General features: G+C 37.9%; 1 protein-coding gene across 2 annotated transcripts in view; it reads left to right on the forward strand.

Annotated features, from left to right (window-relative positions):
• The first annotated feature begins 10,729 nt into the window (after positions 1 to 10,729).
• Positions 10,730 to 26,909, forward strand: part of VPS41 (VPS41 subunit of HOPS complex) — an 81,844-nt gene continuing 65,664 nt past the window's right edge. For both annotated transcript variants that reach the window (XM_054384849.1, XM_054384850.1), the window contains exons 1-2: positions 10,730 to 10,762; positions 13,750 to 13,827. In XM_054384849.1, coding sequence (XP_054240824.1) covers positions 10,745 to 10,762; positions 13,750 to 13,827 — 96 coding nt within the window. In that variant the 5' untranslated portion in view covers positions 10,730 to 10,744. The remainder of the gene's footprint in view (positions 10,763 to 13,749; positions 13,828 to 26,909) is intronic.

A 26,909-nucleotide genomic window follows, 5' to 3' on the forward strand; every position in this document is an offset into this window, starting at 1 on the left:
TAGCAGTTCTTCTAGTATCTTTCCATTAGTAGCTCCTAGTAAATAAGCTTCAGTAGCAGTGCAACATGGTGATAAGGTGAAGTGTGCAATGGTATTTTGCTTGCATTTAAGTTGATGCTGCTACTCAGCTTGTGGTTTTGTCATTGAAAGTTTTGCTATATTGCGTAACTGTTGTGAAGTGATTTAAATATTTTTATTTCAATTTAAAGCAAGTGATCTTTAAAACATGGAATAGTTGCACTGCAGTTGTGCACACCAGCATGTACTGTGAAATGTGCTCATGAGTCACATTCTGTGAAGAGAGAAACTGGTTCTGTATCAGCTTATGAAGAGCCAGCTTGAGTCTCCCTGAACCTCCATGCTGCTCTGCACTATGTTGCTCTAGAGTGTGTTTATTTACAGTGCATTGTATTTGCACAGTATGGCAGAGTCACCGTTCATTATGTTACACTGAAATCTTGTGAGGTCAGGTGAATGCTATTTTTGTTTGCACTCTGTATGTGGTGCACAGAATGTTTCCATTGAGGCTTGATTTGTACTGATAAAAGCATGTCTTGTACTCTGGAAAATTGCTGGTCTGTGTAAGTTAGTTGTTTCAGGTAACTTGCATGGAGCAGAAATATGCTGGGAAATGTGCTTCAGGGTCCCAGGACCCACACCTTCTGTCTCAACCTCAGACTTCCTGTGCAGGTTAATTATGTTCATCCTTTCTGCATGGGTTAATTATGGTCTGCTTCTTTATTGCCTGCTCTCATGAAATGGAGCAACAATTTCCTACTCTGAGAAGTAAAGACAGGGTTTCAAACCCAATATGTGACTGTGACTGTGAGGTACTGATAAAATTCAAGTTATGATGTATCAAAAAACAGAAACTTCCTACTTGAGGGAATCAAAATGAAGTTTGGGATATGGTTAAAGTTTTCTGCTCATTTCTAACATACTGCTGGGTCTGTGAGTGGAATGCCCTGTCCAGTATGATCTTTACAGGGAGCACCTTTTCAATAACAAGTGTCACTGGAGTCATAAAATGAGTGCTGTGTCCCATGAGATGATCCTGTGGTTATGTGAGGAGTTTTACTGATCTATTTTTTTTTTTTGTAGGTGCTGCACTATAGTGTACATTTTTAGGTTTGTGTTGGTGGCTTGTTAAAGGAAACCACCAAAACGAAAAGCAGAATAGTGCAGATGCTAATTTTCTGCAAAAACATACTTTAAATAATTTTCTTTGTGTTTTTTTAGGAAAAAAATTGCATTAATATGTACATTGCTGTATATGTTTTACTAGGTGTTTATGTGTGTTAGTCATCAATGCTCCATACATTTCCAGTCAAACGTATTTAGCTTATTCTTGTAGTTATTTAAACATTACATTAATTCTGTGAGAGTTTGTAGAGAGAAAAGTGTTGTAGAAATTCTTAGTTAACCCAGTGCTCGAACAATTTATGGTGGTTCAGAAATATCCTTTAGTGATACACTTTTACATTGATAGTGGTTTTCCTCTTTAAGGTTTTAAAAACTGATCAGAGGAGAAACACAGTTAAAAAAATGAAAAGCTTAACAGGCAGCTAAAAAGGCTTGGTGTTTTCTTTTCCTTTTCGGTGCGCTCCAGATCTTAGTCTTGTAGATTGGGTCTGTATTAGGTCAAAGCAATTAAATCATTTCAAGTAAATAAAGCATCTGGTAAAAAAGGTTCCTTGTCATAGTCTGTTTTCATCAAAATGTTCTCTTAACATGGAGTATGGAGCATTGGGCTGGAAGAGGTTAGTCCTCCTGTGGATAGTAGCTTTTGAAGGGGCAACACCATTGCAACAAAAAATAAATGGCTGAAAAGTAGGTTTGGCTACTGCACCCCAGTCCAGCTTGCCTTTTTTCGTCTCTGTCTGACCTTTGGCAAAGAACTTTATTGTGCCTCTTTATTATTGAAAAACTCTCCACTAGGTTGCCATTTTTTTCTGTTCCATTTGTTTTAAGAATATAAAATGGAAGAAAAATGTTCAAAAAAGCATATTTTGTTTAGCACACTTGAGCAATTTGAAGAGAGATTGCTTCCCCCCTGCATGGCTTTAAGTGAAATTGGCCTTTTAAATGGAAAGAATGGAAGGGAAGGATGTATAAATTCCAGGTAGAAAGATCTTCTCCTTATTAATGAGAAAATGTATCATGCAAATAATTTATCAATTTGAGTCAGTAGGATGAGCATAGTAAATTATTTATTGAAGTTTAAATGGAATCTTTTCATACATTAATTTGAAAAACAAGTTTGCAGTGACTGGTAACTAACATTATAATATACATCGTTAGAGGATTGACTTGCAGGAGAAATGGATTATTGCTATATTCTTTTAATACCTTCTGGTTTTGAGTGAAAATTAGATACTTCATTTAATGAGCTATTAATATTAACCAGAAGTGCCTGTTCTATCTCTGTGTTGTGGAATACATAAAAAGTAAAAATGCTGCTGTGCGTGTTACATAAATTAAATGCAATAGCAAAGCGAGCGTGGTTACCAAGTATGCAGATGAGGCTTTTTCCAAAATGCTAAATGTATTCATCTGGGTGGAATAACACTCTGGGCTGAAAAAAGGAAAGGAGCAGGCAAATTCAGCTGTTTCCCATCTGGCTCATCCACTGTGGTGAGTGGGTGAAGTTTAAAAACTGCTGTCCCCAAAACTGCACTGTAGAGTTTTCATCTGCAGTACATCACAAGGTGGCAACCAGGCTGCTTGAGTAGTGTTCACAAGAGAAACAAATGTTTGCCCAAGTTCCTTACTCAGCAGAAGGGAAATACAAGTGGACATGTGTAGCTTCATTGAGGTTTGAACTGCGTTTGGATTTTCCAGTACTGGAATTGAATTTGGACATTTGAGATAAAATAGCCCATCCTGTGCTGCCTCTGTATGGTTCACTTCGTGAATGGGTGGATGCTGTTCTTTGGAACACTGAAGAGGAGCTGAAAGTTTTCAAGTGTTCTTTGCCATAAAAGTTGTTGATGGGAGTTGTACTATATGGACTCCTAACTATTTTTTTTTAACATGCCAGTTATGATGACTGCTCATGCCCAGTGTGTCATCTGTGTGTTGCTTCTACTTCACAGCTTGGCTGGTGCCCTGCTCTTTCAGACCTGTAGGAGCGAATCTTCAATCTGTGTTCCCCAAATACAGTGTGACATTCTGTATTGCCACAACAGTTTTGCAAAGAAATAAAATGCTCTCTGCTTCGCTTTTCATCTGTGTGCCATTTCATACTGTGAATGCAGCCCATTTTGATACATATTCACAGGCAGCCATATCATCTTAATTCCTTGCTCTTGTTGAATGTCTGCATTTTCCCAAAGAGGTCAAGGTATTAAATAAATCCCTGCAGAAAATGCATGGGGAGAACAGAAACTGCAGTGTGAAATTTTACCATCCTAATCCATATTTACGAATTTTACAGCCAGGTACTGGGGAAGTGTTGGTGATTTGCCTTATGAGGAATCATAAAGGAATTGGATGGGAGGTTATTCATTTCAATTCCTTCACTGAGCTAACATTACTGTATTTTCACCATAGAATCAGGGAAAAATATTTTTAGCTGCATAAGCCACAAATGTGTTTTCATGGTTTGGAAATTTCAGTCTTCATGCCTTTTGTGGTCTTGGATAGTAATAGTTGCAGAATACAATTTAATTCTCATACAGGTTAGAAACTTGAATAGTTTTTTACTATTTATTCCAATATTAAACAAAACAACCCCCCCCAAAAAAAACCTAGAAGAAGCCCCCCAAAAAGGAATATTGTAATTCTGTTAATACAGCATAGATAGAAAGTAAATTCAGCTGACTTCCACATCTGAATATATGCTAAGCAGGTCCGTGGCATGACCAAGTCTGTCTTCACTGATCCAGGATATAAAATAATTACGGTATATGCCAACTTCCTTTCTGAATAAAGGAAAGTTGGAACTGTATCTAGTTCAGAGTGTCTTCAAAGAGTAAGAAGACACTTGGACCTGATGATATAAATGGTCTTTTCCAATCATAATAATTCTATGATTCTAAGATGGGTTTCCTGGAAAGCACACTGGAAGGTGTTGAAATTGGGATAGAAGTCCAGTCTAGGAGGGTTTTGTGAGGTGTTTGAGAAGAGCTATGTTACATTTTCTCTAGCTTGTTGAAGGGGGAAGTCTTAAAAGTGGAGATTAAGGGTGACACTGGGAGGCAGCACTCTTAACCTGTTGGCTTTGGGTAGTTGGTGAGATTGACTGGTGTTTTGAAGGCAGGACACCCCATTCAGCCTCTACCTGCTGTAACATTGTGATGAGTGGAGTCACTCAATTCAGTTTTCATTTGCATCCCATTGTCACCAAGTTAGCAGATCCAGCCCTGCATTGCTGCAGTAAATTGATTGCTGTGCTTGCATCTTGCCTTGCCCTCCCAAGCAGGCTGAAGGAACTGGCCATTGTTCTGGCTGACCAAAGTTGTCCAAACTTTAGACATTTAGGCATTATTTTCAGGGAGGGGGAGCTATACAGTTTGTCAGGCCTCATTAATGCCTTTAGGTACCAAAAATACAGGAAGTTTCAGTGGTTTAACATAAAGCTATTAGAAAAAGAGGATATCTTTGTGTGGAATATGGTAAAGCAAGGATGATGCACATGGATATTCCTGAAGTGCTGCTGAGAATGTGGAGATTTGTGCCTGGTCATCTGGATTACCAGATTATCTGGACCACATTTAGACTAAATATGATCTGGGTAGAGAGAACTAGAGGTGACGGGTTACTGTAATAGTGAATCTACTTGTCTGAGGGACCCAGGTGGGTATTTTCTCTGAAGAATTTGGGGAGTGGGGTTTTGCAAAGCTCAAGTTGGGTTCATTCATAAATCATTGCTTCAGTATCTTTTTGACCTGGCTTGAAGGGAGATAGTCAGGTCCTAACAAAGGTCTAGGATCTGAACTGGAGAGGATAAAGACTGAAAATTGTAATAATAATAGTAGTGCTGCCAAAGGAGGCATTAGAGTCCATATAGTTCAGTTCCCCGGTGTGGTAATGAGGTGAAGATTCAATGAAAAATGTTAGCTGTATCTTTTGTTGGGTGATAAAGGCTTCCTTGTGGCAATCTTGTGACAGTTATCCTAAGGTTTGTAAGGTGTTTGTTGGCCTAAGGCTTCCTTGGCCTAACTAAGGTTTACATAGCCTACAGATCTTGCCTTTCCAGGCAATGTTGGTGATAGAAAATGTTTGCACATGGCCTGGGGGTTGGACAGTGATGTAAATCCCCACTGATAATGGGCTTCTCACAGGAGTGTGGTTAAAAGTCACTGGTTCTGCTTCTCAGCAGGGTACCAGCCACTTGGGTAAATACTCGTTGTTCCCACACCACTGAAGAGATTTGTAGAAGAAATCCTTCTTAGTCCACTGGCCCATAGACCTTCCAAATGAAAACTGAGATCACCAATCCAACCCCCTGATGAAGACCTCGTTTCCGTAACAAAATTAAAAGATGTGCTTTGGATCAAATCAAGACATGAAGACCAAAAAAGGTGATCTTGGCAGTTGAATTCTGCTGTGTATTTTGCTACACTTTGTGCTTCTGTGCATATAAAAGTAATTCTTCCTGGAGGCAGCATCCTGGGGGTTCAGGTTATTTATTTATTTATTAATACGTGTTGTTGAATTTCTATATGAAGTAAAGCTCACCCCATCAAGGTGCCAAGGATGTGCTCATTCCATTTTGCATTACCAAGGATGTTCTGTGAACCTTTATTTTAACTCAGAAATAAATAGAGTTGGTTTCTTTGGTTCTACTGGAGATTTTTCATACAGTGTTTAAGCTTATAATTCCTGAGCTTTAATTATTTTAGTTTGTTTTTTTTTTCTTCTAGGGGATAGTGATGACTATTTAAATACATAAAAATGCTGATTTCACAGCAAGTTCTACATGGACTTCCAAAGATCTGGCCCATATTAAGTGCCAGGAGAAGTTGCTGTCACAAATTGCTACATAGCTTTCTCTCCTTTTTTTAGCAGTTATGTTTGGTTTGGACATTGGCAGCAGAGTGTCGCGTGGGTTTGTGTTTGGTTGGTTGGGTTTTGTTTTGTTTGTTTGTTTTTAAATGAGGTTTTAGAATGTGTACTATTCATTGCCTATTCAGATACACAGAGGCACAACACTTTCAGTGGCATTTAAGCTAATTTAACAACAAGCTAATTTAACATCTTTTAATAGCCTGTGAAATTGACACTAACTTGAAAGAAAGCATGAAAAAATGAAAATGAGCTGTGGGTGGTTTGTTTTGTCTTTTGTTGTTTTTCAAGATACGTTTTTTAGGAAGATCTGTGACACTGAGGCCTTGCTGCAGTAGGGTATGAGTGTAGCTGCTTTGTAGTTGCTTGAGTGATGGACCTCAGGTATTAGAGTTTAATGCTTTCCAGGGTCAAAATTTGCAGGCTCAAACATGACTAGAATAGCCAGCTCTAGTAATTGGAATTCTAACTGAAACTGGACAGAAGATGTGCAGCAAAGAGGAAGAACACTTGCCTTATAATGTATGCACCGTTTATTTCCATAAAGGCTTTGGAAAACTTGGAGGGCAAATCATGCAGGAAGGATGACACTTTGCTGTCAGTGCCCGTAACGTAATTAGAGTATTCACAATCACTAGAGCATGTAGTTCATGTGACAGACTGTCCTGTGGGCAGATCCTCTGCTGCAGGAGCAAATGTGGGCTAATGCAGTAACTCTGGGAACTGCCCACAGGTTTCTTCTGGAAATTTTCTTCGTGAGGACTGATTTCAGATTATATTTTCTACTCATAATTCCACTGCAGTTGTTCCTGTAGGCAAGGCAAGGAAATATGGGTAGAGTATCTGAAAGAAGGTTGCAAACCTGCATTTATAAAGGCAGGTGAGCATCACTCACAGTGACATTGGCCATTTGAGACCTTATATTGCACATTTGCAGCTCTCCTTAGTTTTGTAAATCTGCTCCAGAAGAAGAGTGGGTAGCAAGGTGGTAGGTTTAGGAAAAGGAATTTGTTTTGAATTCAGGAGTTCATCAGTGACAAATGGAAGAGCTCTTAATAGGACAGGATTTGTAGTAAGTTTCTCTGGGTGCAGTATTTCATTCAAGTGGAAAAGAGTTTAGGGATATGTTTATGGATACCTGTTCTTTACAGGTTCTTCACATCATAGTTTGAGCAATTTAACTGATAGATTCAGTAGTAAAATATAAGTAGGAAACGGAATATGTGTTTCAAATTAGCATTGCTGTGGTTGAAAAACGATTGTGATTTATTTTACAACAGTGTGAAGGTAGCTTCCTCTGGACAGCTCTGAGTCTCCTTTCTTTTCAGAATTTAAGGTTGCTGCATGTGAAGCATATTACACATTTTGTCCAGTATATATATGTTTTTTTTTTTCTCTTAATACATTTGTCAAGAATTTTAAAATTCAGTGTTATTGGTCTTGTTTAGCTTTGGGCTTTCTTGGGCAGAAAATATGGAAGAAGAGGTAGGCAGTGGTACAACAAGCAATGCTATAAAATTTGTTTTCAAATGTTTAGAATCCTCTAGGATGCTTTGAAAGACTTCTGTTTAATTAAAAGTGCCATGCACTTAGTAAAAATCCATGTCAGTTGAGCAATTGATTTTATTTTTTTTCCTTAAATAACAAAAGTTGTGAGTTTTCCTGTGTGGGGTAAATGTCACTCTGTTTATATCTTAGCTTTGCTGCAAGTCTGGACTTGCACTATTCCTCTAGGTTGTCATAGAAACATAGCTAACTGTCAACTCAACTCAGGCTGCTGATGGTTGTATTTGTAGGTTTTCAGGATTATTAAAATTTAACAAAAATTATTGATTTGCTTTTTATTAACACTGGCTTGTGTTTACTTTAGAAGTTCAGACTGCATAAAAGCTTTTCCTCATAGAAAAATACATTTACAATGATTAAACTCTGGTGCTCTGAATAAGAGATCATCAGATGCATTGAGTATGTCAAGTGCAGTCTGAAGCAGTAGAGAAATCTTGCATTTTTGCAAATCACCTTTTTAATTTCATTTTTGTTTGCAGTGAAGTGCCCACACCCCACTCCAATTCACCTTTAGCTTGACTTTTACTTAACATCAAAGATACCTGTCAAGAAAGCATGAAATGGGTACATCCTCATTGTACCTAATATTGGAAGTTTTCATTTTATTTACTTTTTTTTAAGCCTGGCAGAATGCTTCAGTGCACTGACTTTTGAAAGTGTGTATTTTTTGTGTATGCATGTGTAGGAAAAAATTACTTAGTTTTCACTCATAAATAAGACAGGCAAAACTTATTTACAGTAACTTTATCTAATGGTCCATGGATGAATGCTTTTATACAAACTACTCAAAAGACTAGAATTACCTTTTCACATTGGTTGCACATTGGATGTCCAGACTCCAGTTACATGTGGGATCTTACAAAAACTAGATGACCTGAGTTCAATTTTTACTTTTTATGGATTTATTCAGTGATTACCCACGTTTCAAGTGCAATCTTTGTAAGCAATGTATAAAATGCAGTAATGTATTAATCACTGTACAATGGATGCATGCTTCCTTATGCCCTCCTTCCATCACATGTACACTTTCTCCTTTGACTTTACCTCCTCCCTCCACGCTGTAGTCATTTGTTAAGGATCTGTAAGCACAAGGAATTTGGCTGATTTATATATGGTCCTGTAATTTGACATTGTCATTCTGTCTAGTAACAACTTTGTTCAGTGTTAGATTTAATGAATAAAATTGTTTCTTGGTGGACATTTTGACACTTCTCTTCAGACTGCTACGTCATGGACTGCTGACATCCCTATATTAATCTCATCTGTATTCTGTCATAAAACTCTCAATAACATTTTAAAAGAGCCTCTCTTAGCAGCATTTTTATATAAGCATGGGGCTAAATATTGAATGTTTCCCTAAGTCTGTATGGCTTCTATATGTTCTGTATGAGGCTATGTTTGATGGTAAGCACATATGGTAAATGGCTATAATACATATCTTGGGGAAGACTGGCTGCAGTACTCCAAAAGCAATTTGAACAAAGTATGTTTTATTAACCAGTTAACATGTCTCTCTTCCAAATTTATTTTTCACATCATTAACTACAAGAAAACGTTGCACAAGTACAGTTCTTCTGCCATAGGCTGACACGGTGCATTTTGATTTTCTGTTCTAGAGATTGGAAAGGTTGGTGGGAGGTAAAGGTGCTTTTTTACTACAGTTTGACACTGGTATGTTCTGGTTACTTAGGAATAAAAGACATGTTTTCTGTGGGAACCACACTCAGTGCTGGTATGTTCATTAGAACTAATAGTGAATGTAGAAAACTGTTATTGCAGATACACTGTTTCCCAGTGAGGACCAGGGGATATATCACAGTATCACAGTACATTAGAGGTTGGAAGGGACCTCCAGAGATCATTGAGTCCAACCCCCTGCCAAAGCAGGATCACCTAAGGTAGTCCTCACAGGAATGCATCCAGATGGGTTTTGAATATGTTCAGAGAAGGAGACTCCACAACCTTTATGGGCAGCCTGTTCCATTGCTCCATCACCCTCACTGTAAATAAGTTTCTCCTCATGTTGAGGTGAAATCTTCTATGTTTGTTTGTGTGTGTCTGTGCATGTATACTATTAACTGAGGCTTACTGAGGCTTATGAAAGCTCTCTCTGGCATCGTACTTCACTAGTCTGTCTGTTACAGATAGATGCTTATGACCAGAGAGCTATTCTGCACCTTGGAGTTTCTGTTTCTCAGAGAGTGACATGTTGGTTGTTATCTGATCAATGAATTTGCTGCTTGTGTTTTTTAGCTCCATCTCTTTTCTCTTCACTCTGTGCACTTGATGCATCATCTTTCTTTGCATCTAAGTGGTCATTGGTTGGTGATATCTAACATGCTTGAAAAGAAAAAGAAAAGAAAGCTTTGGTATTGACCAGGAAATGTTCCTAACATACAGATGATATGGATGATCCATAGGAATATGCTGTCTGGGTACTTTTCCCAGACAGTTTTTCAACAACAGAATTATACTCTTTTTTTTTTTTTTTTTTTAACATAAACCCATCGGCACTTTTTATGCAATTAACTTATTCCTAGTGGATTCTTTTTGTTTGCAGCGTTTTGCCTCTATCCTTCCTTCAGAGGTGCAGCGTCTTGTAAAGGTCTTGAAGTTTCTTGTAACCTGCATGCTTCAGCTTAGAGTTAATTGTGGCTACAGTGGCATACATTGTCCAGTTTTTCATTTCCATCCCTTTTGTATTTTTCTTCTAAATTGTGAATGACAAACTTTATTTAACACAAAGTACATATGTACATTTTTTCCTGCTTTTTAGATACTAAATGCCTCTTACAGCTGAATTGATATGCTGCTATGTAGTCTGTGTTTGCACATGGAATTTTTGAGTAAACAGAGAAACCACTAGCAAAAAATGCACAACCCAAGCCCCCTTCAGTGATAAAAATGTGAAAGTTTGGCTTCTGATTGTAATGGCTGTTGTTAAGAGATAGCAATGATTCATCTTCGCCTGTTGCCGTGTGATAGTTTTGAGATATCTTTTAATTTATTTAGACTCAACCTCTAAATGCTTGTTTGTTTTTTCTCTTGCTCCCTTTTCCTTACACTCTTAAAAATTTAGGAAGATGAGAGTGAAGAAGAACCAAAGCTGAAGTATGAACGGCTTTCTAATGGAGTGACTGAAATTCTCCAGAAGGATGCAGCCAGCTGCATGACAGTGCATGAAAAGGTATTGTGGATTTGGTGGCAGAGACAGAACTTCTGTTTGGTTTTACACACACACACATGTATGTATATATATATATACACACACACACACACAAACATATATGTATACATACCTACGTACATATATATTCACATCTTGGATTGTAGTGCATCAGTGTATTTCTATGTAAAGTGCTGCCAAATCTGGAGGAACAGTGCAGGCTAGCACTAATATAAACAAAATTGATGATAAACCTGTGTTGAACAGTCCACACTTTCTCAGTAAGCAAATGAGATGAGAATTCTAGGTGCAGTATTTGTTAGGTGGGATGTTTCCATAAGCTACTAGGAAAATTCTGATTCTGTTTTTATTATGGACAGTAGTGTGAAGTAGTATTGAGATGCAGTCCCAACTTTCCTTTATTTGGAAAGGAAGTTGGCCTATACTGAAATTATTTGTACTCTCTGGATTACTGAAGACAAATTTGACCATGCCAGGGGCCAGCGTAGTATACATATATTCAGCTGTGGAAGACATCTACGTTTTTGTAAATACAGTGTAAAACAAAGCAATTTGTTTGTTTGGGGCTTTTCTGGGAGATACCATACTAACACTTCCCTATTCCTCTTCCCTGATTCAATATGTTAAAAACAAGGAGAGGGAATTTACACACTGTAATACTGGTAAAGTTTGAGATTAAAAGAGAGAAAGTGCTGGATGGTGCGAAGAAAAGACATTTTACAAAGAATGTTTATTTTGTTCTTACAAGGAAGAAACTTTATGCATAAATGATTTAAATAATTGATTATTTTTATTATTTCCTGAATTTTCTTTTATAAATACTGAAGAACCCTAAAATATTGGGGAATGCTGAAGAGCATCTTGAAGTATGAGTGAACTAACTATTGTTATGCGAAACCTAATGGCTGTTTTCTGAATATATAATTTCTAACAGCCAGTAATAGCTCCTTAACATTTATTGTTGAGGGATCTATTATTTGGCTATATTTTTTGTATTGACTTGTGCTGTGGATCTTTTACTCAAAGGTCCGTTGCCATGGCTCAAGAGGCTCTTAAGATGAAGGTTGTATTTTAACTGTGTGAATGAAAACAATAAGTCTTTTTAAAGTGTTTTTGACAACTTAGAATTACACAGATATTTGGAAAATTGGCAAGCATTTCCTCCTGGTCTGTGGCCTGTTTGTGTCACATTTTTACCCTGAGCCTCAGGTAAATTCTGAAAGCTGAGAGTTAAACAGGATTTTTCTGTAAGGATGTGCACAGATAGAGCTTTAAGTATCGTGTGACAATACAACAAAGCTGTTTAAGTATCCCAGCACTTCTAGTTTTCCAGCAAACCAGAAACAGTATTTATGAGAAGGATCAATATTGTTAGAAGCCAGGTACTGGAGTCTTTCAGGAATAGGTCTCTTGCAACCGAGAGCTTGAAAATGAAGCTGGGTTATAGGTTTTGTGAGAGTGTTTTCTGATTTGTTTTGTTTTTTCTCTCTGCAAGAGCAGGAAAAGCTCTGCTAAGGAGTCATCATTAGTGAAATTACACAGTTCTGTGTAAAATATGCCTCTGATTAAAACAGTTTTAAGTTTGTCGGGAATCCTGAAAATCTGGCTTCTATATTCAGACTAATTTCCCCCCTGAATTATTTTTTTTTCTCTTTTCACTGCTAAAGCATCATATTTTCACCAGGCTTGCTGTCTGCACTGGATGACTAATCGTCATGGCACCTGGTGCATTCAAGCAGGCCTGTGCAGTGGAATAGTCATACCTAGTTATGTCTGCACACCTGATGTTTTATTAACCAGTATTGATTTTTTTACCCGGGGGACTTTTTTCTTCCTGAAAAAAGGCAACCTTGCAGGAGTGAAAGGCATTGCAGGGGATGAATTTCTAATGAACCCCTTCTTTCCCTTTCTTGACTCCTTTTAATGTAGCTTCATATTTTAAGTGCCTGAACTGAAATTTCATTTTAAGCAATTCCATTTTGATAAATCCTTTTAAACCTTGACTTTCTGTAAGGTTATTTTTTAAAGATTGTGCTGCCTGACTGACACGCTTAGCAGTGCCTGTAAATTTGAGCATTTCATTATAGGTTGCAATGAAGCATGGTCACATGCAGTGAAATACAGAGAATTGAGGAGCCTAGACTATTTGAGTAATGCTGAAAGGAGGGGGGCAATAAAAGAAACCTCTGTCATAAATCAAATAGTACTGAAGTTCTTCCTTTTCTGTTTAGGTGTAGCTCACATGGTTCAATTAACAGCAGATCTCTCAGAATCAATTCCCTTCTTGTTTGTATCAAAATAAGTTTGTGATAGCATGCATTTGTGTGGAGGTTTCTTTATTCCTGAGATTACCAAGGAAAAGTGTATTTGTCTTGAGAGTGTTCAATGTATGAGTGTTACCACATGAAGGAAAGCAAACCTAGTGCTGATCCATGTTCTTAAATGCACTGCCAGAGACCCTCCATAATTCAGCAATATTTTACCAGTGGCTTACTAATGGCCTTTTGTTTGAATGCTTTTTCACGTGAACAATGAAGGAGAATTAAAAATACTGCTTAAAGGAAATCACTACGATTGAAACAAAGCTGTGGAAAGGATCTAGGAGCCCTCTTAGGTCTGTGTTGGTCCTTGCTTTTCACACTGCATTTTTAATTTGCTGCCACAGTCTATCAAGCAGTGTGTACGGACTGCAGACACACCATTAGTTGTCAGTGTATGAGGGTCCTCATGACTCATTCTGACAGCTAACTTGCAGTATCACAGTAATATGGGCTTGAAGCCCTGTTCTATTCTTTAGGGGCAGTTAAAATAACCTTTGTCTGTAGAAGGTGGTGTGTTTTTGTTGTTGTTGTTGTTAATTTTTTTTTCTTTTTAACTCTGGTGCTGCTAATCATTAGTCTGCTAAACATCCTGAAGTTCATTTAGCATTGCTGTGGTTTGAGTTGCAATGTTTTTGTGTTTATGTCATCAGTCTCTTTCTTTTACAGTTTTTGGCACTGGGAACACATTATGGCAAAGTTTATTTGCTTGATGTCCAGGGGAACATCACACAGAAGTTTGATGTTGTAAGTATGGCGTTATTCAAAACACTGGGGATGCAAAAATGCTGTCCTGTATTAAGTAATAAATAATACTCTTGACACACCTGAAATTTTGCTAATGCATTTCATGAACTTCCTCCCCATAACAGAACAGGCAGTGTATGGCCCTTGCAAAAACAAGTTATGCAGATGGGTTTTGTGATGAGCATATCTCCGTTTACATATAATAAACTTTCTTCATGGAGACAGAGGAGGAAATACATATTTATGATTGTAAATGGCTGCTATTAATTACGTAAGCCAGAAGCTTGTGACTTCCGCTAGGCATGAGCCTGCTCATTAGGTGACTATTGTGAGCTGTTAGTGTGTGCACTATCGTCTTATCTAGTTGCTACAAGTAATTGAAAATTGATTGATTGCCTTGCTGGTTCAGTTTATCTTCTGCAAATACATAACGCTAATATTTTATGTGAATGTTTTGGAGCTTGGACTCTTAAGAGGTTGTATTGATTGAAGGAGAAGCAGCAGACTTTTCCCTTATTGTGGTTCCTGGTGTTAGAGGATGAATGAAATCCTACATTTAAAGCTCTAATCTAGAGTATTAAGTGTTCATTCTAATTGTGGGCATTTGTTGAATTTTTTTTTACTTTGCTTTTTAATATCTCATTTTGAAATTGCCTGTCTTCTGTGAGTGGTGGGAGGAAGAGAATTAACAATTTTTTTTTCCTGCCATTATCACAAAATCTAGTAGCCAAGCATTGGTTTTTCATAGCAGCGTCAGCACTTGTCAGAGTATCCATCACAAGCTGTTGGCATGTTGGCAAATACAACATATGTTCTAAAGCTGACACAGCTGGCTGTGTGGGAGGGGTCAAAGGTTTTGTTTGTATTTTTGAAAAAATCTAATTATGAAACTGTGAAGGGGGCTAGGGGGATGTCACAACCAAAACCTAGGCACATCCTTTGGAGGAAATTTTATACATAGCATTGGTCAGATTGACAATGATCTTACTGTGTATTAATAAAAGTCAAGCTAATTATGTTCTTCTGTTGCTTTTAAATTTTCATCAGCCCCACAGAGGAGATGCTGACTGCATTTCTAAAGAAGTGTCTCCTTTGCAGTTCTGATTACTTAACATATATGCTACTTCATAAGATTACTCTCTGCTCAGCTCTTCACCCTGTCTAGGTCATGCTGGATGGCAGCACAGCCTTCTGATATGTCATCCACCCCTTCCAGCTTTGTGTCATCAGCAAACTTGCTGGGAGGGTACATTCTTATCTGTTCATCCACGTCATTGATGAGTACATTGAACAGGACTGGACACAGAATTGACCCCTGAGGGATACCACTTGTTACAAACCTCCAACTAGATTCTGTGCAACTGACCACATCCCTGTGAGGTCTGTCTTTTAGACAGTTTTCACTCCACCCCACTGTCCCTTCATATAATCCACATTTCCTGAGCTTGCCTATGAGGATGCTGTGGAGATGGTGTTGAAAGCCTTGCTAAAGTCAAAGTGGAGAATTTTCACTGCCCTACCCTCATGTCTCTATAACAAGCCCCCTGCATCCTCTTTATATGCAGCCACCCAAATCTGCTATAATTTTCTTTGCTTTTCCTTTAAAAAAGTTCTACAAGTGCTTGCTGGGAGAGTAGTTTCTTATGACAAAGTTAAGGTTGGGTTATATAAACCACTTTCTACTCTACAGTGCTTATTTGGTTATCCTTTTCCCAAACTTGGCCTGCTTCAGGATGAAGATTTTTGTGCTGTGTTGTCTTCTAGAGATGGCAATGATTTATTTTTAAACTATTGTTTGAGTACAAACTGGTTTTTGAGATAGAGAATAAGAAAAGAAATGTTTTTAGGATTCTGTTCTTAATGTTTCTGTCTCTCTTTGTAATGTACGTGTCTCCAGTGCAACAGATAAATTATATCATACATCAGTTGGAAAGGGTGCAGGTTGGTTGTTTTTTCTTTTTTTTCTTTATAGTTTGAAGAAAAATAATTTTGATCTAGGAGTACCTGTCTTTTAAAAGAAAAGTTTTCCAACTGACTAGTAAGTGTGTAGGACAGAATGGACTGCCTATGTGAGAAACACAGCAGCTCTCTACCATTCTCAACTGATTAAGCAGAAGTTTTCTGAATGAATGTTGTCAGCTGTTGAACCTGTAGACAATTTATTCTGAACTGACTGCTGTATGTCAGAATATTTTCCTTCTAACCTGAACTTTACAAAATCTTGGATTGCAGACTAGAGGTACTGCTATTAAAATGTTTGCTGAGATCTAGCCTCTCTTCTGTCCTATCAACATCTGTTTACAGCCTCTCATCCTTGGGGATTTGCATTAGAGCATTGCCATGTTGAACATCCCAAATAAAGCCTAACCATTTCTTGAGAATAAAGTGAATCACTTCCTGAGGTCCTGCAGATGCAGAGCATTCCTTGTAAATGTGCAGGGGCAAGGAGTATTTTCTCTAGTGTTTTTTTCCCCTGGTTCTTTGTTGAGTGCAAAATGAGCAAATTCCTTCTGAGAAATGTTTTCTCAGGTGGAATGGCAGATAAAGTCGTAGATTGGAAGTATTTGTTGTGAATTTCTGGAAATTAGTACTGTATACAAATTGTTTTGAGTGAATAAAATAAACTCATTGTAAAGCAAACAATATTACCACTGAAAACTTTTAATTATTCACAGTAAACAGTGTACCTGGACAGTGTCTTTTACAACTTTTTGGAAGAATTTTTTTTCAGCAGATGTTTTCTGTCTTGTGAGATAGCAGAAATTAATAGTGAGGATGGCAACATTAAGCCCTTTGGAGGTTATGTAATTTGATGAATTGTCCTGCATTTGAGTCTTTTATCTGTATTTTCCAGGGCTTTAGGGTTTTGGGTTCACTTAAAGGCAAGTTGGGGAGTAAAAAAATTAATTACTTTTTCTATACATCTAAATCTGTTAAGTATGTAAGTAGAAAAAAAAAAAAACATGCACAGGACATTTTAAAAGTCACTGGGTCTGAAATAGTGTTAGTATGTGAAATAAACCAGAATGGAGAGAGGGGGGTTTATTTTAATTTTCTAAAAATTAAGTATTTTAATGGCAAGTTCATATTAAATATATGTAGAATTAGATATATTTACAACAAATAAATATATGTAGAAAATACCACTACTACTACCATAGTTCTAATCACAAGTAACTATGGTAATGTAAATGCTTTTGAAAATTGAAGAAATACGAATATTCATAACAATTATAAATAATTTCCTTTCTATATTGGTTCACATCTGGATTTGAGCCAAATTGTATAACAGAAATAGAGACTGATCTCATAGGATTTGCAGCATAATTACTTTATCATCTCTTTAGCTCCTGTGAACCTTGAGGGAGAAAACCCACAGGTATGTTGCATAATCTGCAAAATGGCCAATTTTTGAATGATGGCCTCCTGTTTAAGATTGAATGCATTTAGCATTTTAAATTGCTAAAAACAGCTGTGAGAAACACTAAAGTGTAAAGCCTGGTGTCCCTAGAAGCTCTGCTATTATTGCATGCTTTTCTGTTTGCTTGTTGTTTAAAAAAAAAAAAAAAAAAAAACAACCTTTGAGGACTTCAACTGGTAATGTCCATTGCAGCAAAACCTTGTGGGTATCCTGAGTTGCAAATACTGGCCCTAGTTCCTGCAAAGATACATCTAGTAGGAAGAGACCTTCAAGGTCATCTAGTCTAACCTTCAACCCAACACTACAAGGTCAACAATAAAGCATGACTCTAAGCACCAGGACCACACACCATTTAAGCACCTCCAGAGATGGCGCCTCCACCACAGCCCTGTGCAGAGTATTCTAATGTTAGATAACCCTTTCAGTTCTCAAACATAAAACTTCATTTCAGTATTATCAAAACATCAAAGTGTTATCAAGCATCATGATAACATGGTACAATAAATGATATAATAACATGAAATAAATATTTGCAGAGAGTTCTGTGAAATTAATGTAGACAGCTAAAACATCTTCAGAAGAGAGTCTTGCTCTTAAAATACCTGATTCTGGATCCTGAGCCAGGTGGATCACTAGCCTTGTCTATGGCATTGGAAATGTGTGGGAGAGTTGGGTTGGGGAGAATGGAGTGACAGGAATTTGATAGCTTTAGCCTTGGGTGGTGCTGGTATCTCACCAGCCATGCTTGTGCTCTCACACGATTCCTCCTTGCCTAGTGTGTTTTTAGCTCTTGCTAGCGTGGCTGTCTTTGACAATGTCAGCCACCGAAGATTAACTGATATGCATCCTCCAATAACATATGTTTGACAAACTGGTGTTCTCTTGTATTAGGGTTCAGTGCATTGAGTGAGATGAAATGTGTCAAATGCACTGAAAATTATTACTAAAAGGCAACAAGAAGGGGTGGGGGAAAAGCCTGCTAAAGCCACTGACAAAGGATGATGCAGGACTGATTCACGGCATGTTAATTCCAAATGTCTCTCTATCTTTCTTTTCTTCTTAGACTGTCTACAATTTATTAATATAATTATTGCCTCAACTGACATCTTGTGGATTAAGGACTTGTAGATATGAAGAAAGCCTTACAAAGATGTTTAGTTAAGTAACAAATCAAAAACCTTTCAAAGGGCAAGAAAACCTGCCCCCATTCTGGTCTTCTAATAAACATCAAGCTTAAAGCAAAAATGGTAAGAAGACTTGGCTGGTGCCAGTGATCTTCTGTGAGGAGGGGAAACGTCACCTATTTCATTTCTTTATGTTTGTTTTTTCCTTAATCAAAGTGGTGGAAATCCAAAACCACTAAATCATCTCTGCTACCTTGAAAAAATAAAGGGGAGTTCCTTCTGTGATGGTCATGTTGCGCTTGGGTTGTTGAAGTTACATCACTCTCCAGCCTCTGGAGCAAGCATGTTGTTTGCTTGAAGGTCAGTCACTGGCTCGTTGGTTTTGCTGGTAACTCAGCAGGTTGCAAACAAAATGTCAGGGGTTTCTGTTGACTTGACATGCTTTTGAAGTAGTTTAGTTGCTAACAGGAAAAGCATATTTCTAATGAAGAAACAGCTGATGTTAAGCACTAAGTGCTGTTGATGGGAAGGATCTGCTAACTGCTGTGCAAGATAACGCAGCACCTTGCAATGGGGAAGGTAACTTTCAGCATTTGGTTGTATAATGAAGAAGTTACTTTGGAACTTTATATGAGAGTTTTAGACTAAGATGATATAGATGACACTTATTTTGACAGGCTACTTAAAATTCCCTGTTTATTACTTTAACTGCATCATTTTAGTTGTCACTGTCAGACTATGAAAGAAGACTAAGTCGAGAAATGAATTGAAGCAACACAATTTGGAGTAAAGATCTGGATAGCTGTGTGTTAGTATTTGCAGGGTGTCACTGTGCCTGTTATATTTGAAGCTGAAATCTTGTGTTTTGTACAAAACCAAGCATGCTGTTATAAATGTAGGCTCCAAAAACCAAAGTAAAAATTATGTTTCTGATTGGAATGAGCATCTATACAGGGGACAGGTTTCCTTCCCCTCTGTGGGACTATCACATTATGGGCAAGACCTCATTCAGTGTCTGCTTGTCTTAGACCTCCAGGGCTCTTACTGAAACAGAACATTTAACATTCGGCCCTTTCAGTGCCCCAACAAGGACTCTATCTGAGACAGTTCGGAGAAGTTAAAATATAGATTATTGCAGTGTCAGAACAGATTCAGAATTGCTGGTGATAAATGCACAGACTGCAGGTGATGGAGTTAGTACTTCCAGGGTAACATCAGACACATTTGGAGGTACAAGCTGTTACAATACTGCTAATATACAACAGAAATGCAGCAGAAGTTAGGCTTTATATGTAAGGCAGAGTTCTTACCAAGAAGCTGTCCCCCTCTGGATTGGAGGAAAAGGAGCACAGCTGGTTAACCATCCCTGTCTCTGACAAATCTTCAGTCTTTCTCCCTTGTATTTTTTATACCTTACGCCTGGCTGTTCCTGCTTTCTAGTTGACGTTTAGCATGATTGGGGCGGAGAGTTGAGTAACATAGTCATATTTGTTTAGCATGAACTTCATTTGGCTCATTACCATACTTAGGGGTGTAAACTTCAATATTCATTTTGCAGTTAATTAGGCAAAAGTCCTTGCTCAGTCAGTATAGCCTTCAAAATCTGTTTTGCAGCTGCTTGATTTCATTGCTTTTGCCTTCCCTCATAAGTTTTAGCCAAAACAGGACAGTCTTACCCACACAAGACTCCCTCCAGTCATTTTGGCAGGTCAGCTCTGTGGATCTCAACTACCCTAGATAACATTAACAGCTCTTGGTTGTAAGCATCTCAGCCTTTCTCCCAAAGTGCACTAGATTTAACCTGTATTCCTGTCCTGTGGTAAGACGGGCAGTTATCCCACAGGGACCCCACACCCAAACGGCTTATTCAGTCCTGTGCTTTAATGCTTTAGGTTAATCTCTGGCTCTGCTCAGTGGAAAACTGGAGAAAAGGGATGTAATTTCTCTTGGAACTTTGCTGTCAAGACTCAGTTTAGTAGACCTTCTTCTGCTTGTTGTCTACCTGCAGATGATTTGAAAATCCAGAATTTTTTTACAGTACTTGTGGAAGTCTGGGTTTTTGGAAGTTATAAAGACTTGGAAAGTGTGTTTGTTCTGGTATGGCGCGTATTAGCTAGTTTGAGACCTGGAGTGTTTCCAGTGAGAACTGTAGAGTTATTGAACACTGGGACCCTTCCTTAGCAGGAATCATGGTATGCCTGGGTCTCTCTGTTGCTGGGCAAGAAGTAAGGCAGCTTACTTAGAGTGGCAAAAATTGTGGTGTCTGGAGAAGCTTCTTGTTTGACATGACTAAACCAAAAAAACCTTTCATAGATGTTTTGCACATCATCTTTGCACATCCCTTCCCTTTGAAGGGAGTTTTACTTATGTTTTTACTTAAAAAGATCAGCTGTATTTGGAAGGTATTCATTATTACTAGATGTGTTGCTTAGAGTATGGATGAAATATGGGAGTTTTATTATGCAATTGTAGTATCTTGTATGATTAATTTTAATAAGCTCAAAGCTGAGGAAAGCACAACCATTTCATTCAGCTTTTCTTTCGAGCTTCTATCTTGCATTAACTCTGTAACTTAGTGGAGATCAATGTAAAAAGTTTAGTTGGAAGTATGAATCCAGCTACAGAAGATCTTGTATGGTCCAGCCATTTATTTCTTGTATTGTGGTAGCTCATACAAGCTGAATGTGTGCTTGTGCAGTCACAAATGGCAACATGTATGCTTCAGCTTAAAATGATTTCAGTTAAAGTATAATGCCTGTGTACTTGATCTGGTCTTTCTGGGACTGCAATTGCTTCTGCCTCCTCTTTTCACTAGCAGCATACCTTCTCTTGAGAAGGATTTCAGTCCCATCCTTACACTGAATAATATTTCAACAACTTCATTACTCTCCAAAGGCCTATTGGTTTTTCCTCTTTTTTTGACATTGAAGCATAGGAAGAAGTTTCCTTTTAGTTCTCCAGTATCAAGCACTTCTCTGCAGAGTGGGTGTCCTGTTGTCCATCCAGTTGCCTTTCATGACCAACTCTAAAGGTGTTACGTTTAAGGTACCTCAGCAGCCCTCTTTAATGTCAGTCATTTCAGTAAGAGCTTGTTAGTGTCACCTCTTAATGAGGTAAAAGGCTGTGACTAAATGCTATTTTGTCACAATTATCTAGACATAGCAAATAGTTCCATTTCTCTTGACTTGGTAGGGTCCTGTCATACTCTGTGTTTTCTCAAAAAACACTGAAATCCAGAAAAACTACAGGGAGAAAAGATCTCTTTGTTGGAGAATGCTAAAATAAAGGACATTACTACTGTAGTATTTAATACAACATCGTTGGTCAATGAAAGGGCCAAGATTCAAATAGGTTTTTCCTGTGGTTTTGTTTGTTGTTGTTTTTCTCTCACAAGACCTTGTAAGAACTCTGAGTCTATTTCTGTGAAAGATCAAGGACCTTACTGTAATTCTGCTAATTGAATTTACATGTCAGTCTTTCAAACATTTTTGAACAAAATTACATGGAATATTGTGCAGAAACATCAAAAGCATCAAACCAAATGTTTTTTATTATTATTATTTTATCTTCTAGCTCTTTTACTATCCAGGTCAGGTAACATTTGCTGTTTGAATGCATGCTATATGCACCTGTTACTGACCTTTTCCCTAAAAAAAATTACCCTGTGCACTATTATTTGACACCAATAGTAGGCAGTAAAGTTTGCTTTTAAGAAAAAACACGGAAACAGTTTCTAATTTCTAAAACACAGTTTATAATTTCAAACATATGTTAAAGCATCATGCACAATAATATTTTTTCATCTCTGGTTTAAGTGGAAAATTACTTTTCTAGAGTGTAATTGGCTCTTAAAAAAGGTCTCAAAAGACTTCCGACAAATTTCACACTATTAAACAAGGAACATGCTTTTCTGTACCTTTCAGAGACTTAGTCCCTAACAAGAGAAAAACTCTAGATGTTTCTAGGTGGTTGTGTCTTTTTACTCCTTGCTGGTATTTGAAGAACTTCTCACTATCAGGATGTCCCATCTGGTTTGACCACATGATGTTGACTGGCATGAGACATATGTTCAGTGATTCACTGCTTTCTTTTTCCAGTCATCTCAGAAGTTTATAAATCTCTCTCATACCTCCCCTTAAATGCTCTTTGCTGGACCACTGGGCCAAGCTATTCTGGAGTTTTTATTAGCAGCAGTGAAACTGCTAGTTTCAGGTAGCACTGATGAAGTCTTTTCATAAAAGACTGGTTACATAAACTTGCAGTTTTTAAACCCTAACAACCTTTAAAAATGTAGAGAGGATTTGGAAAGGTTTGATTCCTAAGAAGCTGGTATACTGCTGATTCCTAGAGCTGTTTTTCTTTCAAATGGCATATTGCACCTGGATGGCATTTTCCTCCGTACAGAAGGCAGGCACTTACGTGCACGTATACAAAATAATAGCAGTTTGCTTGTCAGAATTATTCAGAGTTCTGGCATTAATAAAATATTGTTTGCATTAGAAAATGTTTTCCTAGTTAGGAAGTCCAAAGCAACTGAGTTTTGGAGGACAGTGTTTTTTATACAAGTTGACATTAATGATAGAGCTACAGCCCTTTTGTTTCCATTAACAATAAAAATGCAGCGCTATTAAAAACACAGAGTGACATAACAGGGGCATAATATGATAAACAAAACATGAAGGCAAAACTAAGTATTTTTTCCCATAGGGGGTAAGATATTATTGATAATGAACTCTGTAAACCTAATAAAGATTCCTTTCTGAAGGATGAGACTTATTTGTTTTAAAAGACATGACAGTGTGTACAGCAGTTGTTTATTTCACTGCTGATGGAATGCTAAACATGGTTAGTCCATATTTGGCCAGTCTTGGGTGTTAATACCCTTAGAGTGGCTGCTGACAGAAGTACCTACTTTTGAGTTGGCAGTCTCTACTGTGATACTGCTGAGGAAGCTAAGTTCCACTCAGTGTCCTGTAACACAGAGAAATAAAAGTATAAGAAATGCCAGAAATCAGCACTTGATTTTGGAAGATCCACCACTGTAACCCCAAACTGTCTGCTAACTGAAGTCTGTAGTTGCGGCAGGTCTTGGCTGTTTTGAAGGTAGGAGTTGTGAAATACGAGCAGTGTAAAGATGGAGGAATGAATGAATCTGTTTGCTTTTTTTTGATCTACTTGAAATAAAGTTTATTATAAGCAATCATGTCTACACTTCACTGGTATTGAAATAGAGCCTCTATGTATGTAAATATATTGAGGAAGTTGCACAGGATCAATTCATCTTCACATTCAACTTTCCCTATCTTACTGTCACAGTGAGGATGTGACATACAATGCGCTGCTTATGGTAAGTTACGGTGCACTTCATGATCCATAGTTTCTACTTGTGTGAGTACTCTCCTCTCTCCCCACCATCTTTTTGATTTGCACTTGTTTTTAGGATCCTGTCAAGAATCAGACACCAAACGTTGATCATTGCTCAGTATCTCTGATGGGTTTGTGAGATTGTACCAGATGATATAATTGCAAATAAAGGAAGTTCCAGAGTTGATGTCCAAAGAGAATACAATGCTTTCAGTAAGCAGGAAATGTGTTTATTACTACATCCAGCTCTGACTTATGCCATTCTATACCAGTCCTGATAACTTGAGTGTTTACATGGAAAACGGCGCTTTAGCTCTAGCTGTTATCTGAACTTTTAGCACTGATCACCCAGTGTAATATTTAACTATGCCAAGAATATGACTATTTACATCATGCAATGGTTGACAGGCTGAAATAAGTGGAAAAAATACTTGGTGTAGTTTTTGATTACAGGAGCTGATGAAAGACAGTATGTAGTTTTTGAGAAAATAATGGCTACATAATAGAGTGTATGGAGAAGCTCCATATCGTCATGTCTTCTGTCACATGTTAGGTTACTCGGGGGAGGAACATCTTGGCTGTTGTGAAAACCTTCCTGGAAATGATGTCCATGACCCCTGAGAAGACATTAGGAGGAAGGTCTTTACCATGAGGGTAGTGAAATATGGGAACAGGTTGCCTAGAGGAAGTGGTAGAGGCCCCATGCCTGGAGACATTCAGGGTCAAACTTAATGGGGCCCTGAGCAACCTGATCTAGTTAAAATGCCCCTGCTCCCTGCAGGGGGCTTGGAAAAGATGACCTTTGAGGGTCGCTTCCAACCTGATCCATGCTAAGATTCTGAGAATAGTCAAGAGCGTCTTTACTGCTCTAAAAGTTGTTTGGTCAAAGCAGCAATAAAATAATCTCAAAAAGGAAAACCTGTCCTGACAAGAACTTGTGCTGTATGACCTGATTGGCCTTTCTCATCAGTCATGTCTCTGAAATGTGACTGGCATATCAAGAAATGGAGAAAAATCTTATACTTTCCCAATTTGAGGACCAGAATTCTACTAAATCCAGTTTCTTGTGCTTGAGGAAATGTTCAGAAAAGAAAGCAGTTAGAGAAATAACTGAGGTAAATCTCTATATCGCCTGGAAGAGTCTTCTCCCATACTGTGTCGAGTCTTCCAAGGAAAGTGTATATACTCCTTGCCTCCAGCCCTACCTCAGCCCTCCACATGGTTGTGTGTTGGCAAATACCACTTCATGTTCTCAAGTGGCTTTAATCGATAGGAACAAAGAAGTAGAGGAAGGCTTAGGATGTACCATAGTTGAAGTTCTTCAGTTATACAGCAGATGGGCCCCAGGGAGAGGAGGAAAGGGGAGTAGCTTGTTTTCTTTGGCACAGAGCTCCAGGGAGGCTATCTGCTTACACACCAGTGTTTTAACAGAAAAGAAATTCTCCTTTGGATTTGTCAGGAACTAGCTAATGGTTAAACCCTGTGAGGAGCAGTGCAGGCTTTCATTATAGATTTGTTTTCAGTAATAGTTCCATCATTCCTAGACAAGCATTCTGATTATCTAGTAACTACCACAGATTTAGGGACATCCCTTGCTAATTTTTTTGCCTTTTTCTTAGTCCCTGTAGTTGACAAACAAGATTAAGGGATTCACTGATGTGGAAAATACTGAAATCACTGTAGGCTTTTTGAGCTTTCTCAATTTCTCAGACTATAAATGAGAGCTTCCTTGTCCTCATATTCCCTTTGTTATAGACAAGCTATTGAGATCTTTCTCTTTTGTAGGTCTGCCTTCTCACAGAGAAAAAAAAAGTTAATGTTGTTGTTTTCCTGTGTCCCAGACCTTGTCACTCTCTCCAGCTTTTCCCCTCCCTTCTAACCAATATAATCTCCCCTTTTTCATTTGGGGAATGACAGATTCAAGAGTGTTATAGGAAAAGCAGTGGAGCAGGAATCCACACTTACCAGAAGTAGGCTGCCAGCGTGGCTGAACAAACCTTCTCTGGTGTGGATATTAGTAAACTTTCATCAAATGAAAATTTAGGTGATGTAGTTTCAGAATATGCTGCTTCTATTGCAGGCAGTAGTGAACAGCTTTTTGTGTAACTTTTAAAGCTGCCTGTTCAGTTAAAACCTTGGTGTCACCACGTTATGTTTCTCAGTTGTGTGTGACCACGTAGGTATGTGTGTGCTTTGATCTTGTTACAGATAAACCATTGTACGGCACCAGAATTTGTTTTTCTGGGTTTCCTTCCTCTGTAAATATGCAAATTTTGCATAAGTGAGTGCAGTATCTGGGAAAAGAAAAGTGCATGGGTTCAATGTCATCTTTTTAAAGTTTCTCTGTGCAAGAGATCTCTGGATATCAGTGTTCTGAAGTAAAAGCAAGTGGGACAAACAACATGTAATACATTTGTGCTGTTGCATACTGTCCTTTTTGTGTGTGTTTTTTGTTGTTTGGTTTTGTTTTTTAAGTAGTTGAAAACCCTCTCACTATTTATTTGTTGTTGCCTCCTATCACTTACCCTGAAAAACAGAACACCTTTTTTTTTATATACAAATTAGGTAAATTAGGCTTTCCTCTAGGTGGGCTGAGGGTATACTTTTGAATTGGGAAGGCAACTTGGAGAAAGAAAATATTCAGTACCTCTCTAGTTGTTTTGTGGTTTGGTTTTGGTTGTCCATTTCTCAAATATATTGATGTTGATGTGTAGACAATGTCTTAACTTATGGATGTAAAAGCTGAAGGTTTGGGGCTTTATTCAAAGCAAGCTCCTCATCTTACCTGGAGCAAAGCTTGTATTTTTGGAAGGATCTTGACTTAGTTATGACAATAAATGAGATAGTTTCTATTTACAAGTCAGTATTTTGCACTTGGATGCCTTCACCATGGTGGAAGTAACACAGACCATCAAAATGGCAGGCCTTGCTCCTAACAGTGGATGGATTGGTCATTGTGATGTGCATTGGAGTTTTACATGCTTGTTTAATGTGAGTTTCGTGCAGATGGAAACACAGGAGTGCTTGACAAGTAGGCACTTGAAGGACTTTTTTTTTTTTCTTTTACTTTCAATTACAAATCAAAGTCTGTATACCTGGAATTTTCCTTAGTATGGGGAACAGCTACACAATGGTTATTGAGATTCAGATTGATATTAATGTAGCACAAAAGA

Source organism: Indicator indicator, chromosome 11 (genome assembly GCF_027791375.1).
Source record: "Indicator indicator isolate 239-I01 chromosome 11, UM_Iind_1.1, whole genome shotgun sequence".
NCBI lineage: Eukaryota > Metazoa > Chordata > Aves > Piciformes > Indicatoridae > Indicator > Indicator indicator.